The sequence below is a fragment of the Panulirus ornatus genome, chromosome 30, assembly GCF_036320965.1.
Source record: "Panulirus ornatus isolate Po-2019 chromosome 30, ASM3632096v1, whole genome shotgun sequence".
Lineage (NCBI taxonomy): Eukaryota > Metazoa > Arthropoda > Malacostraca > Decapoda > Palinuridae > Panulirus > Panulirus ornatus.
The window spans coordinates 7,742,501-7,762,500 of record NC_092253.1 but is presented as its reverse complement, the minus strand read 5'-3'; the positions used below and the strand labels follow the sequence as shown (position 1 = coordinate 7,762,500).

The following is a 20,000-nucleotide window of genomic DNA, read 5'->3' as shown; positions in this document are numbered from 1 at the left end:
TCATTGTATTGACTAGAGTAACGCCATCTCACTCATTAACTCACTCTATTACCACGAGAAATATCATTGAATCTTCTATTATTGAATACACAAAACATTATAACCATAATATTAGTGAAGGTCTATACAAATTGGATAACTTTATTGTTGATGAAATTTGTAAACAACTCCCCTTCTTGTCCACTTAATAAGTTTATGGTACGCTCGTTGTCTGTCTTGGACAATCACATGTTTACCAGATGGCGTCCTAGCTTCGTCTCTTCGTTGTATATCAACTGACTGTTATATTTCTCTCTTGTGTCTCCCCTGATGATGTGATTATTACACGAAAGTGCACTTGGGAACTTATCGTGTTTCATTTTCCCCGTAGACTCACAGGAATATATATATATATATATATATATATATATATATATATATATATATATATATATATATATATATATATATATATATATATATTGTAAGAGTGTTACGCGATTCGTACATCAAGAGGAGTCTGGTGTATTTCGGGGGGGAGCCGGCCATTGTATGCGGCTTCATTGTATCGTGAAATGCATTGTCGTCTCCCGCTGCGCTCGCGTGACTCGCTGACTCCACAAACGCGAAATAAAATCCGGCCGAGATTTTGGGGGTTCGCGAGATAGATGACGTCAGCTTAACCCTGTGCCGACGTTGCCAAATGTCCCCATCCCATCCTCTCTCTCACTCGCTCTAACGATCCGTTATCTCTCTTTACGCCTCATTTGCTCTACATTATGCGTAGTTATTACTGGAGAAGATTGTGCTGTCGAGGAGAGAGAGAGAGAGAGAGACGGGGAGAGAGGGGGGAGAGTAGTAATGATTCCGTACGGAATATATAGGTTTAAATTTGCGAGGGGGGGTGGGTCGTATGCGCGTGATGGTCATCGTGCATCTGGAAGCGACAGCAGCCCGCCCCTCCCTCCCCCTCCCTACTGCTACCCGTCATGGCTGGTAGAGGAGGAGGATGGAGGAGGAGGGGACCGGTTGAAAGCCTTTAAATTGGGGTGGGGTCGTATGTGGCTTTACTGAGGAGGAAGTAAAGGACTTTATAAATGGTTTTGGGTTCCATTTCCTTACGTAGGGGGAGGGTAGAGGCTTTGAATGTGGAAATGGAGGCTTTAGATAAGGTAGTAGTAGGAGACGTTAAACAAGGAATTTTTGTTTTAGATGTAGAAATCTTAGAAGGGGGGGAAATGGGATAATCTTTGTAATGGGTTGAAGGAGGTTTTAAATAGGGGAAGATAACGGCCTTAATGGGTGGATCTTGATTGTTTAAATGGGAGTTGGGAGGTGGAGGAAGTGTTTGAGGTGAGGGAGACAGTTTTTGGTGGGAGGAAGGGGGGTTTAAATGGGGAAGGGGTAGTTTGAATAGAGGAGAGGAATTTGAATGGGTAGGGGTATGTTTAGATGAAGAAAGGGTAGTCTTGATGGGTAGGGCAAGTTTAAACGAAGAAGGGGAAGTTTAAATGGAGAAAGGAAAGTTTAAATGGAGAAGGGAAAGTTTAAATGGGTAGGGGAAGTTTAAATGGGTAGGGGAGTTGTGAATGGGGAGGGATAGTTTAAATGAGGTGATCGGAGTTCTAGATTTGCGGACTTCATATTCACGACGGTATACGACCCTTGAGCACGACGGTATACGACCCTTGAGCACGACGGTATACGACCCTTGAGCACGACGGTATACGACCCTTGAGCACGACGGTATACGACCCTTGAACACGACGGTATACGACCCTTGAACACAACGGTATACGACCCTTGAGCACGACGGTATACGACCCTTGAGCACGACGGTATACGACCCTTGAGCACGACGGTATACGACCCTTGAACACGACGGTATACGACCCTTGAGCACGACGGTATACGCCCCTTGAGCACGACGGTATACGACCCTTGAACACGACGGTATACGACCCTTGAGCACGACGGTATACGACCCTTGAGCACGACGGTATACGACCCTTGAACACGACGGTACACGACCCTTGAGCACGACGGTACACGACCCTTGAGCACGACGGTACACGACCCTTGAACACGACGGTATACGACCCTTGAACACGACGGTATACGACCCTTGAGCACGACGGTATACGACCCTTGAACACGACGGTATACGACCCTTGAGCACGACGGTATACGACCCTTGAGCACGACGGTATACTACCCTTGAGCACGACGGTACACGACCCTTGAACACGACGGTATACGACCCTTGAGCACGACGGTATACGACCCTTGAGCACGACAGTATACGACCCTTAAGCACGACGGTACACGACCCTTGAGCACGACGGTATACGACCCTTGAACACGACGGTATACGACCCTTGAGCACGACGGTACACGACCCTTGAGCACGACGGTATACGACCCTTGAACACGACGGTATACGACCCTTGAGCACGACGGTACACGACCCTTGAGCACGACGGTATACGACCCTTGAACACGACGGTATACGACCCTTGAACACGACGGTACACGACCCTTGAGCACGACGGTATACGACCCTTGAGCACGACGGTATACGACCCTTGAACACGACGGTATACGACCCTTGAGCACGACGGTACACGACCCTTGAACACGACGGTATACGACCCTTGAACACGACGGTATACGACCCTTGAGCACGACGATATACGACCCTTGAGCACGACGGTATACGACCCTTGAACACGACGGTACACGACCCTTGAGCACGACGGTATACGACCCTTGAGCACGACGGTATACGACCCTTGAACACGACGGTATACGACCCTTGAGCACGACGGTACACGACCCTTGAGCACGACGGTACACGACCCTTGAGCACGACGGGACACGACCCTTGCCTGTAGGAAGATTAAATATCGGAAGATATTGACATTCTTTGTTTGGGATATTGAGAAATTAATTAGAAATGGTTTACATGGAGGTAGAGAGAAAATTAAGGCGAATCATTGTTTTGTTAAACGTATCATGAATAAAGGCAGACAGTATGAATTATGTACATGTGTATATATGTATATGTCTGTGTGTGTATATATATGTGTATACGTTGAGATGTATAGGTATGTATATGTGCGTGTGTGGATGTATATGTATATACATGTGTATGTGGGCGGGTTGGGCCATTCTTTTGTCTGTTTCCTTCCGCTACCTCGCTAACGCGGGAGACAGCGACAAAGCAAAATAGATAAACATATATATATATATATATATATATATATATATATATATATATATATATATATATATATATATATATAATGAAACAGGTTTCATGCAATGTTTCTTGCAGTATAGGATTTTTGACACTTTCCTAGAGTTAATTAGAGTCTCTCTCTCTCTCTCTCTCTCTCTCTCTCTCTCTCTCTCTCTCTCTCTCTCTCTCTCTCTCTCTCTCTCTCTCGTGCGTGAGGAGGAGTGTATACCTGTATCTCCACTGTAACGTACAGACAGATGTTTGACAAGATTTGGTCGTCTGTTAAGTTTCGCGGTAGGAGAATGTCGAGCACTAGGCTAGGGTCGTGGTAGCCTCCCACTCCACGGATGGAAGGCTCGACTCCCGGGGTCGTAATTTACAGAGAAACACGTTCGGGGGAAAGTTTTGTAATTACAGTTAGAATTACTTTTATTCTTTTTTTTTGTAAAAAGAAAAAAAAAAGAGCGAGTCAAACCTTGTTTAAAGGGAGGCAGTAAAGAAAGGGGGGGGGGGAGAATATTTATGTGATATAGATTCTGTTGTTTTTTTTCTAGGGTTTTATCATGTGATATAGATTCTGTTGTTTTTTTCTCGAGTTGTATTATGTGATATAGATTCTGTTGTTTTTTCCTCCTGGTTGTATTATGTGATATAGATTCTGTTTTCTCCTGGTTGTATTATATGATATAGATTCTCCTCTCTCTAGGTTGTATTTCGCGATATAGATGCTATATGTTTTTCTGTTTCTACTTCATGATGTAGGTTCTATTTTCATATATATATATATATATATATATATATATATATATATATATATATATATATATATATATATACATATATATGGCTTTTCAAGACGCCAGGGCTGTCTAGCGCTCCCGGCCCACTCCTATATATATATATATATATATATATATATATATATATATATATATATATATATATATATATATATATATATGCATAACTCAACCACACATCACTGGAAAAGCCTTTACAGCCACCGCTGACATATGCATATATCAGCTGGACGGTATGAACACTTATGATAAGAATCGCCGTTACTCGCCCAACGCTGTAGCGCCTTGATTCACCGTAGTGCGCCTCAAGTCTATTGACATAGGCTATCGTCTATCGATCCACTGTTTTTCGCCTACGTACTCGTGTTCGACCCATGATCGTACGTGGAAGTGAAATGAGGAGGGTTTGAAGAAGTGCGAGTTGGCGTATACCTAATCATTGCATAGAAAACGTTGATACAGTGATGAAGGTTGACGGATAGGTTTAGAAAATGGGATGTTTTCGCTGAGGGAGTTGAATAGGTCGATTAAAAAAAACCGTATGAACTATCGTGAAGTTGATGAAACGAGTGTATGTTAACTTTCATATGGTTATCGCCATATGGAACGCGAATGACCATTAATGTTCGAATCATATGAATATAGATTCGAAACACCCATTACTGAGTCGGTCTTAAAGTTCCGTGTATTGCTGCTGGGGCTGTTCTAATCGCCAGTCAACACGTATAGAAAATGGAACGCCGGTATATAAATAACGAACCTTTACATGAGCGGCACAGTTAAATGGCTGGGCTTCAGCGATAAACTACATTGGATTCGTTTGGAAATACCAGGTTTAGAACTGTGCCTGATTTTTCCCCAATATCATTGTCTTTCATCATTATGCATGCTTCGTTTTCATCATGTATTCCTTATTTTCTTCATAAATATCAAAACCTCGGGTGTATGTTACCTCACAGATACAAACACTGTTTCTCCCATTACTCAGAAGGAGGGAAATATGTAGAAATATCATTTGATTCCATTTAGAAGGGGGAAAACTGTCCTCAACTCTTTCCATTTGTGCCTGATAGCGTCTTCCTCATCTTGTGTAGTGCCGCTGGCGTATAAGGAATGCAGCAGGCCTACCCTCACGTGACGAGCAGACCCACGGTATACCAGAACTCTCCTGTGTTGTGTCAACAAAACAGCACATCCCTCAACAGTCCTCAGCATCATGGACGTAACCAACACACCTTCCCCCACCTCCCCCACACCACCTCCTCCTCCAACACAGTGGACATAACCAGCACATCCCCCACCGCCACCTCCCACACCACCTCCTCCTCCAACACAGTGGACATAACCAGCACATCCCACACACACACTTCATAAGCGGCGTCTCCTCTCCATCTTAGACCTTAACATAAACAAAAATAAAAAACTTTGAAGTCTTCCTCCTCCTCCTCCTCCTCCTCCTCCTCCGTGGCGTCTTCCTCCTCCTCCGTGGCGTCTTCCTCCTCCTCTTCCACCGTGGCGTCTTTCTCCTCCTCCTCCTCCTCCTCCATGGCGTCTTCTTCCTCCTCTTCCTCTTCCTCCGTGGCGTCTTCCTCCTCCTCCTCCTCCTCTTTCTTCTCCTCCTCCTTCTCCTCCTCCTCCTCCTCCTCCTCCTCCTCTTCCATAGTGGAGACGAGGCTGGTCTTCCCGGGTCCCTGTTCAATGTGCACAACATTTCATCTCTATTGCAGTGTTGTGGAGGTACCTACACCAGCAGAGAACATGTGTGTGTGTGTGTGTGTGTGTGTGTGTAGGCACACACACTGGGGAGAAATGGAGTAAAATACAGACGGGGATGGAGTGAAGGAGGAAGAGGGGGAGTAATTACAGAGATTTTGGGGTATGGAAGTGATGAGGGAGATGAAGTGCAGGAGGACTTTAAGGAGGGAGGGAGTGTTTGGAGTGAGGAGGGAGGGAATGTTGGAGAGGTGGAGGGAGGGAGGGAGTGTGTGTGTGGGCGAGGTAGTAAACAACATGATGATGCCGCCGGCCGTGCCCCCCCCCCCCCCCCGTCTGGCCATTTCCTGGAGGTTCCAGCAACCGCTGGAAGACATCCTGCCTGACTGGAAGGTGATGGAGATAGTGGTGGAGATCCTACACGTCTGGCATAGTGGTGGTGGTGGAGATCCTGCACGTCTGGCATGGTGGTGGTGGTGGTAGTGGTGGAGATCCTCCATTAACTTAGTTTGATGGTGGTGGAAGATGATGGTGGTTGTGGTGGTGATAATGGTGGTTGTGGTGGTGATGATGGTGGTTGTGGTGGTGATAATGGTGGTTGTGGTGGTGATAATGATGGTTGTGGTGGTGATGATGGTGGTTGTGGTGGTGATAATGGTGATTGTGTTGGTGATGATGGTGGTTGTGGTGGTGATAATGGTGGTTGTGGTGGTGATGATGGTGGTTGTGGTGGTGATAATGGTGGTTGTGGTGGTGATAATGATGGTTGTGGTGGTGATGATGGTGGTTGTGGTGGTGATGATGGTGGTTGTGGTGATGATGATGGTGGTTGTGGTGGTGATGATGGTGGTTGTGGTGGTGATGATGGTGGTTGTGGTGGTGATGATGGTGGTTGTGGTGGTGATAATGATGGTTGTGGTGGTGATGATGGTGGTTGTGGTGGTGATGATGGTGGTTGTGGTGGTGATGATGGTGGTTGTGGTGGTGATAATGGTGATTGTGTTGGTGATGATGGTGGTTGTGGTGGTGATAATGGGGATGATGATGATGGTGGTTGTGGTGGTGAAGATGGTGGTTGTGGTGGTGATGATGGTGGTTGTGGTGGTGATAATGGTGGTTGTGGTGGTGATAATGATGGTTGTGGTGGTGATGATGGTGGTTGTGGTGGTGATGATGGTGGTTGTGGTGGTGATGATGGTGGTTGTGGTGGTGATAATGATGGTTGTGGTGGTGATGATGGTGGTTGTGGTGGTGATAATGGTGGTTGTGGTGGTGATGATGGTGGTTGTGGTGGTGATGATGGTGGTTGTGGTGGTGATGATGGTGGTTGTGGTGGTGATAATGGTGATTGTGTTGGTGATGATGGTGGTTGTGGTGTGATAGATGGGGATGATGATGATGGGTGGTTGTGGTGGTGAAGATGGGTTGTGGGGGTGATGATGGTGGTTGTGGTGGTGATTAATGGTGGTTGTGGTGTGAAATGGTGGTTGTGGGGTGAAGATGGTGGTTGTGGTGTGAAGATGGGTGGTTGTGGTGGTGATGATGGTGGTTGTGGTGGTGAAATGGTGGTTGTGTGTGATAATGGTGGTTGTGGTGGTGAAGATGTGGTTGTGGTGGGGATGATGGGGTTGTGGTGTGATGATGGTGGTTGTGGTGGTGATAATGGTGGTTGGGGTGGTGATAATGGGTGGTTGTGGTGGTGATAATGGTGGTTGTGGTGGTTTAGATGGTGGTTTGGGGTGGTGATAATGGTGGTTGTGGGGTGAAATGGTGGTTGTGGTGGTGAAATGGGGGTTTGTGGGGTGAAAAAGGGTTTGGGGGGGTTTTGGGGGTTTTGGGGTGGTAAAGGTGGGTGGTGGTGAAGAGGGGTGGTTTGGTGGAAGGGGTTGTGGGGGGAAATGGTTTTGTTGTTGGGAGGGCGGGGTTGGTGGTGTTGGGGGAGGGCCTGCCCCATCTCCCGGGGTTGAGGGAGGGGGGTAGCAAACAGACGAATGGCTACTACGTAACAAACGACTCTTCACCGACCGGAGCAGTCCCTTGTCCGGCGGGCACGAGGACGACGCGACCTTCCTCCTTCAGGAGGATATCCGTGTTATCATTCCGTCCTTCGACGACCTGACGCTCAACGACTTGTCGCCGCTCCTGGAGGGTCCCCTGTCCCCTCGACCGGCCGTCGTCGCCGCTGGTGGACGAGCGACACCTCTGCGGCTCTCCCGGTGTCAGACACGCTGCCGAAGTCAAAGAGGCCTTCGAACTCCTCCCGTTAGGCTCGGAGAGGGACAAGTGCGGCAGCCGGGGTATTCTTGCTAGCTGTCGGGTGCCCGAGGGCGTCGGCAGCGTCCCAGACGTCCTGAGACACATAAGGGAGATACAGGAGAGGTGCCAGTCGAAGCGGGAGCTCCTGAAGGACACCTACTTCAACAACTTCCCCATCAGGAGCGCCCTCCTGCGGGATCCCTCGCTGCGGGACTTCCAGCGAAGGACGTGGGGCGGCCAGGGGCGCTCGGACTTCTTCAGCGACGTCCTCCAGCCTCGCCCCAAGACGGCCCCGCGCGCCGTGGAGATGCCCTTCCCGAACTACTCCCTGCTGAAGGACCCTTTCATGAAGGAGGCCCCAGCCTCGTCGTCCCGCGGCCTGGAACTGACCTGCGAGAGTCCAGACTCAGGCCAGGAGAGCGGGGGCTCCTCCAGGGACGAAGAAGCTGTCGGACCCAGGTTCTTCGCCGACCTCTGCAGCCTCTGGCCTGACCTGATTGTCCGGTAATGATTTGACCTGTAATGACCTGATTGTCCGGTAATGATCGACCTGTAATGACCTGATTGTCCGGTGATGATTTGACCTGTAATGACCTGATTGTCCGGTAATGATTTGACCTGTAATGACCTGATTGTCCGGTTATGATTTGACCTTTACTGACCTGATGGTCCGGTTATGATTTGACCTGTAATGACCTGATTGTCCGGTTATGATTTGACCTTTACTGACCTGATTGTCCGGTTATGATTTGACCTGTAATGACCTGATTGTCCGGTGATGATTTGACCTGTAATGACCTGATTGTCCGGTTATGATTTGACCTTTACTGACCTGATGGTCCGGTTATGATTTGACCTTTACTGACCTGATGGTCCGGTTATGATTTGACCTTTACTGACCTGATTACCCGGTAATACTTGACCTTTGAAGGGACATACTTTTGATTAGATAAATGTACATGACACACAAAGCAAGGTTGCCTTATTTCTCATTATCAGATAATGGCCTTATTTCTCATTATCAGATAATGGCCTTATTTCTCATTATCAGATAATGGCCTTATTTCTTATTATCAGATAATGGCCTTATTTCTCATTATCAGATGATGGCCTTATTTCTCATTGATTATCAGATATTGGCCTTATATTACCAGATATTGGCCTTATTTCTTATCATCAGATAATGGCCTTATTTCTTACTGATTATCAGATATTGGCCTTATTTCTTATCATCAGATAATGGTTATATTTCTCATTATCAGATAATGGCCTTATTTCATATTGATTATCAGTTATTGGCCTTATATTACCAGATATTGGCCTTATTTCTTATCAGATCATGGCCTTATTTCATATCATATACTGGCCTTATTTCCTATGATTATATACTTCACCTTATACCCTATCCCCATCAGTGACTTTCCTATATATTTATTCGTTCTTTATTGTCAACATCAGATGTTATGATGCACAATTTTTTTTTTCATTAATTAATTTCAGATATTGTGATAAACTCTTCAATTTGGCTTTGGTGGCAGCGTGATCCTGGGAGGAGGAGGAGGAGGAAGAGGAGGAGGAGGAGGAGGAGGAGGAGGAGGAGGAAGAGGAGGAGGAGGAGGAGGAGGAGGAAGAGGAGGAGGAGGAGGAGGAGGAGGAGGAGGAGGAGGAGGAGGAGGAGGAGGAGGAAGAGGAGGAGGAGGAGGAAGAGGAGGAGGAGGAGGAGGAAGAGGAGGAGGAGGAGGAGGAAGAGGAGGAGGAGGAGGAGGAAGAGGAGGAGGAGGAGGAAGAGGAGGAGGAGGAGGAAGAGGAGGAGGAGGAGGAAGAGGAGGAGGAGGAGGAAGAGGAGGAGGAGGAGGAGGAGGAGGAAGAGGAGGAGGAGGAGGAAGAGGAGGAGGAGGAGGAAGAGGAGGAGGAGGAGGAAGAGGAGGAGGAGGAGGAGGAAGAGGAGGAGGAGGAGGAGGAGGAGGAGGAGGAGGAGGAGGAGGAGGAGGAAGAGGAGGAGGAGGAGGAAGAGGAGGAGGAGGAGGAGGAGGAGGAGGAGGAGGAGGAGGAGGAGGAGGAGGAGGAGGAGGAGGAGGAGGAGGAGGAGGAGGAGGAGGAAGAGGAGGAGGAGGAGGAGGAGGAGGAGGAGGAGGAGGAGGAGGAGGAAGAGGAGGAGGAGGAGGAGGAGGAGGAGGAGGAGGAGGAGGAGGAGGAGGAGGAGGAGGAGGAGGAGGAGGAGGAGGAGGAGGAGGAGGAGGAGGAGGAGGAGGAGGAGGAGGAGGAGGAAGAGGAGGAGGAGGAGGAGGAGGAGGAGGAAGAGGAGGAGGAGGAGGAGGAGGAGGAAGAGGAGGAGGAGGAGGAAGAGGAGGAGGAGGAGGAGGAAGAGGAGGAGGAGGAGGAGGAAGAGGAGGAGGAGGAGGAGGAGGAGGAGGAGGAGGAGGAGGAGGAGGAAGAGGAGGAGGAGGAGGAAGAGGAGGAGGAGGAGGAGGAGGAGGAGGAGGAGGAGGAGGAGGAGGAGGAGGAGGAGGAGGAGGAGGAGGAAGAGGAGGAGGAGGAGGAAGAGGAGGAGGAGGAGGAAGAGGAGGAGGAGGAGGAGGAGGAGGAGGAGGAGGAGGAAGAGGAGGAGGAGGAGGAGGAGGAGGAGGAGGAGGAGGAGGAGGAAGAGGAGGAGGAAACGCTTGTTTAAACTTGTTTCTAACGTAAAATGTTTTAGAAAAAAGATTTTGAGTAAAACAGTGTTTTGATAATGTTAGTTTTTGACGGAAAGGGTGTTTCATGTGACTATTTTTGAACAAAAGTTTAGATTTTTTTACAAAAACATTTTTTTTTTTCTAATGATGTATCTGATTAACTGTGTTTTAGATATTCTTTTTTTCACTAAAACTGTGTTCAGAGATTTTTCTACCAAAGCAATGTTTAGAATAAGTTTTGAACTATAATGATGCTCAGATACAATTCTTTTGTTTACTAAGTTATTGGTTAGATTGTGTACTGTGTGTATCTGTCTGTGTGTGTGTGTGTGTGTGTGTGTGTGTGTGGAAAAGCAGCTAATGTTTCCCTGTACTTTTTCTTCTCTAATAATAGTAAAAGAAAAAATTACTTCATTGAAAACAGTTCATTCATCGTCCTTGTGGGGTCTGTTGTCAGTGTTGGCGAAGGTGTTGGTGGTGGTGGTGATGGTGGTGGTGGAGAAGGGTTGCTGGTGAAGGGAGTTGGTCGCCCAGACCTCCAGCATTAATCCCTGACCTCCATATCCTCAACCATCCTCTGTTTCTCATCTTTTATATCAGTTATTTATGAATCCTTTCCATGGAGTTTGGTCTCTCTCTCTCTCTCTCTCTCTCTCTCTCTCTCTCTCTCTCTCTCTCTCTCTCTCTCTCTCTCTCTCTCTCTCTTCTCAAGAGAAGTGTGTCTCTTTACTTCTTTATTCCTTTATTCTTTTCTCAAGTTTCCCTCCTCTTCCGTGTCTCGTATTTCTCTCTCTCTCTCTTCTCTCCTATCTCGAGAGCTTCCTTTGTGTCTCTTCCTGTTATTCTCTCTCTCTCTCTCTCTCTCTCTCTCTCTCTCTCTCTCTCTCTCTCTCTCTCTCTCTCCTTAGTTTCCATCAGGAATTTTTCCCCCCATTGTTTTCTTCCTCTTTCCCGTAGCATTATTTATTCCCCCTTCTCTTCTTTCCCCGTCCACTTGTCGTCCTCGCTTCCTCCACGCCGCTGTCTTACGTCCCCGTCGTCGCTAATTAGTTGCTTTGTTTGTCTTCATTATCCCGTGGGAGTCGTTCCTCTGCCTGTGTCAACACCTCTCCTCACAAGTGACGCACTTCCTCCCTCCTCCACTCTCACTACTAGTACCGTAAGGAAACCTGGTCCTCTAGACTTTACCTTTTGTTTATCTGTAGCGTTTCAGGGGGACCTGGTTCCCCCTGGTCTTGCCTTCCTCTGTAGGATTTCAGGGGGACCTGATTCCCCCTGGTCTTGCCTTCCTCTGTAGGATTTCAGGGGGACCTGGTTCCCCCTGGTCTTGCCTTCCTCTGTAGGATTTCAGGGGGACCTGGTCCTCCTCCTCGCCTCGCCTCGTCTCGCCCACCTTCCTACTTTATGCCCGTCTTTTCCCCTCCCCTCTTACACTTCCGCCAGACTCCCCACATTCACCCGGGGCGTCTCTCAGGCCACGCATGGACACGTCGTACCCACTGGGTGGGTTAAGTGGTGACGGACGAAGTGGCCCGCGTCGGGTGGGTGAAGGGAAAGGGAATGTTGTCATCACACCAGAGTCAGGAGTATTCTGAGTGCTTGAGAGATAAGTGACTCGCTTATCTCTTAGTTATGACCGGTAGAGTTTCCTCGATAAATGATAATATTCGGTTATCGGAAGTGAATTAGGGCATTAAGTTCCTCCTGCCGATCATGGAGAGGGAATTGTAGTCGGGATGGTGGTTTCGATGTGGACTGATGATGACGTCTCCGTTCTTATATATTGCAGGTTGGCGCACGACATCTCGCTCGAGTCGCCGTCAGTAGAGGAGGCGCCGGACCCTCCCGACCCGCCGTCCGAAGAGGATGAGGCCGCCCGTCGCAGCTCCGCGGGCGGGGACGCCTCCCTCTCCAGCCCGCGCCCTCAGCCCCCGGGCCGCCCCGCTGCCCCGGCGCCGAGCAAGTGCTGCTCCGACGACGACCCGTGCTGCCCTCAGCTCCTGGTGGAGCAGACGCAGGAGCTGAGGGCCGCCAACGCCGCCTGCAACAGCCCCAAGAGGCAGGGACTGGGGCCCTGCCTGAGTGCCGGGATCCAGCCCACCTCCTGCCCGAGCCCCATCTGCGGCAGCCCCGCCCCCAGGAGGCCCCGGCCCGTGTCGTCAGGCCCCTCCAGTGTGGAGAGCATGGAGAGCACGGACACCGCCGATGTCAGCACCGGCGAGTTTTTCGGGGGCGACCTGGAAGACCCGGGTGACGGAGGGAACACCTCTCCCGAAGGCGACATGGAAGGGGCGGCGCGCCCCAACGCGCCCTGGGACTCCAAACCCAGCGAGAGGAAGCGACGGAAACTGCCGGAGATCCCCAAGGACAAGAAATGTAAGTAAACACCACAATTTGTCCCTCCCTTCCTTTCACTCCCTTCCTTTCCTCCATCCCTCCCTCCCTTCTTCCCTCCCTTCTTCCCTCCCTCCCTCCCTCCTTCCCTCCCCTTCCCTTTCCCTTTCCTTCCCTCCCTCCCTCCTTCCCTTTCCCTTTCCTTCCCTCCCTCCCTCCTTCCCTTCTCTTCCCTCACTCTCTCCCTCCCTCCTTCCCCTCCCTCCCTCCTTCCCCTCCCTTCCTCCCTCCCTTCTTCCCTCCCTTCTTCCCTCCCTCCCTCCCTCCTTCCCTCCCCTTCCCTTTCCCTTTCCTTCCCTCCCTCCCTCCTTCCCTTTCCCTTTCCTTCCCTCCCTCCCTCCTTCCCTTCTCTTCCCTCCCTCTCTCCCTCCCTCCTTCCCCTCCCTCCCTCCTTCCCCTCCCTTCCTCCCTCCCTTCCTCCCTCCCTTCTTCCCTCCCTCCTTCTCTCCCTCCCTCCCTCCCTCCTTCTCCTCCCTCCCTTCCCTCCTGCCACGATGTGGTAGTGGTGGGGTCTCACCAGCCGGGTACTGGGGAGGTGGAGCGAGGGGCTGGATCGCTTCCCCGGGGTTGTGAACCGTGAGGTTGGGTTGTGCCTCAGGGTTACAAGGGGAACCGTGAGGTTGGGTTGGTACAGCGAGGATACAGACCATGAGGTTAATGATAATAATGATAATGATAATGATAATAATGATGATAATAATAATAATAATAATAATAATAATAATGATAATAATGATTATACTTTATTGGTCACATGAATTACATGAAATTTGTTTTATGCATTTTCACAGTTTTACAGTAATGCATTAAGCACTTATACTTAACCATGGGTTCTTACCTCGGGGTTACAGACCTTGAGGTTGAGTTGGTATTTCGGGGTTTTTACAGACGATGAGGTTGCGTTAGAACCTGGGGGGGTACGGGGTTTACAGACCGTGAAGTTGGGGGTGTACTTCGGAGGGGGGGGGTCACATCGTGAGGTTGGGGGTGTACTTCGGAGGGGGGGGGGTCACAGACCGTGAGGTTGGGGTTATATTTCGGGGTCACAGACCGTGAGGTTGGGTCAGGTTCATAAGGTTGGAGACCTTGTGGGGGGAGAGCTCGCAGGTGACGTTGGGGGGACAGAACAGGTGACACAGGTGAGGCCACTGGCCAAGTACAGGAGGCCAAAACCTCATTGGCCAAGTACAGGAGGCCAGGAGGCCCATACACTGAGGCGTCACCCTCCCCACCTTCCACCTCTCCCTCCTCCTCACTCCCCCCAGTAGACCAGGGGGGGAATACCTGCTTCCCCCCTCTCCTCCCCTCCTTTCCCCTCTCTCTCTCTCTCCCCCAGGACAACCGCCCTGGCCAGGTCAAGGGCATGAACTCTCGAAGTTCATGATAAAAGATAACGAGGGAGGGAGGGGGCTGGGGGGTGGGGGGGTTCCTTCCAACCCCACGATATCATTACCTCCCCCTTCCTCCTTCTCCCCTCTCCCTCCTCCCTCCCCCAACTCAACCCCATCGACTCAACCTAACTTTACCTAACCCCCCAGCTATCTAAAGCTGGGGTGTGGCCTGGGGGAGGAGGAGGTGGGGGAGAGGGGGGGGAGGAATATATATATATATATATATATATATATATATATATATATATATATATATGGGGTTTGTATAAGTCGCCACCAATAGCAAACACGTCCACCTCTTGTGAGTGGCCAGGCCCTGCCACCCTGACCCACGCACTCCCTGCCCGGTCGTGCCAAGGTCAAAGATTATGACCTAACAGGTGCGCGTCGGGTCGACCGCCCAGGGGTCACTTCCGTATTGGTCAGGGGGGTCCAAGGAGGTTGTCTCGGTCTCTCCAATGTCTCGCGAGTGAGAGAGAGAGAGAGAGAGAGAGAGAGAGAGAGAGAGAGAGAGAGAGAGAGAGAGAGAGAGAGAGACGGGGCGGGCGGAGTGTGTGTGTGTGAGGAGGGTGGGTGGATGGGGGGATCAACCCACCCGGGGCCCCGGTCGCTTGTTCCTTCGATACAAACGTCCCAAAAGGAATGATTGTGTCGAGGCTTCTCGGCGGTGCGCATGCGTCTGGCCTCCCGCCCACCACAGAAAACGGGCCAGCCAGCCCCACACCCTGGCAGGCTGGGTGACGAATGAAAACAACTGACAGACAGACGAAGAGGGCCCGCTGGTGGATCGTCCCTTCTCCTGCTCGTCTCGTATGGAGAAGGCTTGGGAGAGGAGTATATCGGGTGGCGGTAAAGATACGTAAGGGAGAGAGAGAGGGAGAGAGAGAGAGAGGGAGGGTTGGTGTTGGTGGGTGGGGAGTGGTATAGAGAGAGGGAGGGAGGGAGTGAGAGTGTGTGGCGTGGGAGGGTGTGTGTGTGTGTGTGTGTGTGTGGAGTGCGCGCGGTGGCCAGGGGTTGGCGGAGTTGGGCCGCCCGGGACACGCACGCGAGCAACATTCCCTCCCCGACTACCGTATGTTCCCCTCGACCGCCTCCTCCCGCACGCCGCCACGCCCCTTCCCCTGTGTCTCTCCCGGCCCCATGCGGCTGCTGGCGACTCCCCTGGTGACGTGCTTGCCCAGGGGGACATCCCCAAGGGCGTAATGGTGGCCGAAGACGCTGAGACGGAGAGGGCCAGGGGAGTCTGTCTGCTTCCCTGAGAGTGACACACACCCAGAGGTAAGGTCGTCCCTCCCTCCCCACCGTTTCCTACGTAGTAAGTTCCTGCAGGCAGGCGCTGCCCTGTGTGTGTGTGTGTGTGTGTACCACTACTGCTGGGGCTCTGCTCGACCTCAGGGTCTCCCACTATGACACGAAGAGATGGTGTGTCTGTGTGTCTATGTGTGTTCCATACTTATAGAGGTCGGGAGTTGGATATTGATTTTACGTAGATTTTTTTTGAAGAACGACCAAGAACTTATGCTCTTTTTTCGAGGGGCCTTGGCCACAGGTGGCTGTGGTGAATGGTTGCCGCGTAGCGCTGCCACCAGTCTGGTTGGTCATCCCTGGTTCTACCAAGTGCCTCACTGGGTCTGTATCTTTAAGTAGTGTTGGCCACGGAAATGCCACGCGTCAGAGAACGAAAACAAGTTTTTTTTCTTTTGAAATCAGGAGGTGCAAAGGGGGGTTGAAAAAAAAAGGAGGAGGCATTTCCCATTTGTCTCTCTGTGGAGGGGAATAGCCCTACTGGTCTTGCTGGGGGACAAAATGAATTTGCCATACGTAAGGCAGAAGTCTGTGGTCGTCTCTTGTTGGCAGGTCGTACCGTCTGTGGCACAAGGGAGTGGAAAGGGGGTGATAAAGTCATTTCTCCCCCCTGGTGTGATCTGGTCCTGTTGTGTTTTTTGGGGGAGGGAGGGTAAATAATAATAACATGGGTGATTCTAAGTACAGTGTGTGTGTGTGTGTTTGTCAGTGTAGTGTTGGTCGTAGGGCTAGTACTAATGAACACGACCATACGACCCTTAGTGCACGTCGATACGACCCTTAGAACACGACGGTATACGACCCATAGATATATGGTGGCCTGTCCCACCCTCCACCCACCACCACCACCCCTTTGACCCGAACTTAAAGAGGTCAGGTCAGGGGCCCCCCAGCCTGTCGTACTCAAAGGACCTGACCGTCGTGTTTAAAAGGGTCGTCCCCTCCTGCTCAAAGGGGGTCGTACCGTCGTGCTCAAAACGGTCGTACCGTCGTTCTAACAGGATTAGAAAAGGCACAGTCACCTTTTGGTGCGGGAAGCGACCCCCTTCAACACACCCCCTTCAACACACCCCCTTCAACACACCCCCTTCAACACACCCCCTTCAACACAGCCAAGTGATGCAGATGACTTTACCCCCCCCCCACCACACAACCCCATCCCCCCACACTCCCTCCCTCCCTCCCTCACAACTCACATAACCTTTGTCCCTCCTCATTACAACCCCCTCCCCCCCCCCTTGGAAACCATAGTCCCCTCCAACTCATTTGAGGATATCGAACTGGTGTGTGTGTGTGTGTGTGGTCAGCACTGCGCAAATGGAGAGGCCACCTTGGTCTGTACAGGGATCCATCTCCCCCCCCCCCCTCACCCGACGCAGTCCATTAACCCGAATATATATATAAAGTCGTAATATCTGTCCTTCTTGGTGTCATTAAAATGTGCCGGGCACTGATGGAAGACGACATGCGGGGGGTCGTACTTTATTATGGTCTTCGGATAATTCGGTTAAAAGGGGGTCTGTCCGGAGGTGTTCGGTTAAAAGAACCAGGTAAAGGATAAAGGCTTTCCCTCTTCTTGGGGTTATTGAGTTACGGAATATGGTTACGCATGTATATAGGGAATGTATATATATATATATATATATATATATATATATATATATATATATATATATATATATATATATATATATACCTTGGGGTTATTGAGCTCGAAGGTACGATATTTTGGTCATGGCTTCCCCCTTAATTCAACCCTTAAAAAAAAAAAAGGGAGGGAAGATATAATGGTACCATTATCATTCTCAGTGGTCGTTCTGTCGTACGCCAATGTCGGACCGTCCAGCTCAGTAGGTTGAGGTGGTTTGAATATATAATAATAAAAGAAAAAAACCACGCAGTAGCGTAATTAAACTTGGGTGATAAACTGCATGAAAATACAGCAGCTATATTTAGAATGCTTTAATTAACGAACTACCGCTCAAAGCGGCATGTTTCCGCTAGTAACGGCCGCTAAATTTCCAGTGGATGTAATGAGCCATGCCGCAAACATGGTTTAGAATACCTTTCCTCATTAAACAGATAGCCTTAAGCATAATCCCAACCATTAAACTGCTAATTTTTTCAGCAGTGTACTAAATCATTAAACTGCTAACCTAGTATATTACACCGCTAACCGAGACTTTAAACTGTTGACCTCACTGAAAACTGCTAACTGTAGCTCTGATGATGATATCTTAACCATTAGACTGCTAACCTTAGCTGTTATGATAACCTAATATATTAATCCGCTATATATTAAACCGCGCTATAAACTGCTAACTGTAGCTCGGTTGATGATCTTAAACTGGTAATCTAAAGTTAGAGATTAAGATACTTACCACAACAATAGAAGTTTTAGTCCTTAGATATGAAACTGCTGATCTTGGTAATGAAATCGCTTACCGCTAACATTAGATTGCTACTCTGCCATCATCGAGCTTTGAAAACTCGTCTATTATGTTCCTCCCCTTAAGCCATTCATTAATCTTTCAAGCTCAACCAGTAAACTACGGGCTTTAGAACTGCCATCATGCTCAAGGGCCGCGCCTTCGTCTCCAAGGGTGGTTAAGGAGTTTAAAGTAGGTGGACGGGAGGAGGGGGAGGCGAATTCCCGCTAGCTCAGCGGAGGCGCCGAGTGTCTGTGGAGGGGGAAGGGGGGGGCAGGCTTGCTGGTCCCCGGGGCTGGGGTGGGGGGTTGGGGGTCTTGGTCTAGGAGGGGGAGGGTTAGGTCTGGTGTTCGAGGTGCTGGAGAGTCAATTCCTTGGAAAATTTTTAATCGGGCATTCCCCTTTTCCTTTTGGTTTTATTGGGACTTCACTGCAGTCTAGGTTTGTTTCAGCCTCTACTCCTGAAGTTACAAAGTATGAGGCATATGATTATCATAAAAATAATAGGGTAAAGAAATGACCGTGTTGGCAATGTATAGATCCATAAGGGAAGGAGGAATGTGTGTGTGTGTGTGTGTGTGTGTGTGTGTCAGTTGACAGTTGCTGACCGCGTTACACCAGAGGCATTTTTTATTTTCTTACACAGCAACATTTCACCAGTCTTCCGTAAACACCTGAGGACATTACGTCCTGAAATTTGCTCTGCTGAAACCTGAAACGAGCGTCTTGCTTCTTTGAAGATTTAAGAGAGCTTAGAGTTGGCGAGAGGCCAAGATATATTATTGACTAGCTTTTTTTTTTGTGTGGTACATTGATTTTTTGACTCCACTGTATACCTAATACATTTTTCCGTCGCCTCCGTAGCTTAAGAGACATTTATAGATCGCTCTGTTCACCCTCTTGAGAATTAATTAATCATAATATTAACATTATAAACATGTCTAAACGCTGATACCATTAGACAATATCTAAAGAACTGAATAGCATTAGAACCACAAGTCCAATCTAAACCCCCCCTTTTTTTTGGCCAAAATTAACCACTGACTTTCAATACGATGTATTTAACCTTCGTCTCCACTTGGCTCATGTTTTGGGAATCGTGGCATTTGATCGATCTATGATTTTTATTTTATATTATGTAAATAATATTTCCATCCATTCTTCCAGTCTTAGTGACTGTGCTGTGCCGCAGGGTGACACAGTTTTCCACACAACACTTGTCTACCTTTTGCCTTTCCCTCTTCCTCCCACTTTATACCATGTCTTTATCGTGTTATTACTATTTTATATAGTTTCCATTTGGATGTTCCAAAGTGTCGGTTGTATTTTCTTATATTTTCCCTCCTGAGGATAGGATAGAGGACATGGGTTTGAAAATCAGTTGGGGATATGCCTCTCCAGCCATCATGAGCGTCCCAGCTTCGAATTCGTATTTCAGTGACAATTTCATTAACCCTAGCGATTTTTCCCTCCTTCCACCATATTCTACCGCCTTTGTGACGCCATAGTAATAATATTACGTATTTCTCGTAGTTCACTTGCGTATTAATGTCTGTCTTCGTCTATGTATTTTGTCCCTTATTTTTTTTTTCATTTTCTAGCTTTGTATGAGGACTTGAGGGGGAGTTTAAAGTTGTATTTCTCTTTTATCTTTTCTTTTCTCAGAACTGCCTGGCCTTAGGGTTATGACAGTTTTATAGTATGCAAATTATAAGGTCAGTTTTACGTTTGCCGTAACAAGATTTTGTTTGACTTGTTTTGTCAGACAATTTTAGGAGTGATATATATATATATATATATATATATATATATATATATAT

The 20,000-nt window shown here is 49.0% G+C and overlaps 1 protein-coding gene across 2 annotated transcripts in view; it reads left to right on the top strand.

Annotated features, from left to right (window-relative positions):
* The window catches only part of LOC139758372 (JNK-interacting protein 1-like), a 140,061-nt gene that overhangs the window by 83,980 nt on the left and 36,081 nt on the right, over positions 1-20,000 (top strand). Inside the window, exons 1-2 of one of the 2 annotated variants that reach the window (XM_071679673.1) lie at positions 8,155-8,493; positions 12,451-13,037. In XM_071679673.1, coding sequence (XP_071535774.1) covers positions 8,297-8,493; positions 12,451-13,037 — 784 coding nt within the window. In that variant the 5' untranslated portion in view covers positions 8,155-8,296. Of the gene's footprint in view, positions 1-8,154; positions 8,494-12,450; positions 13,038-20,000 lie in introns of those variants that run through there. The other variant, XM_071679674.1, reaches the window with a different exon arrangement.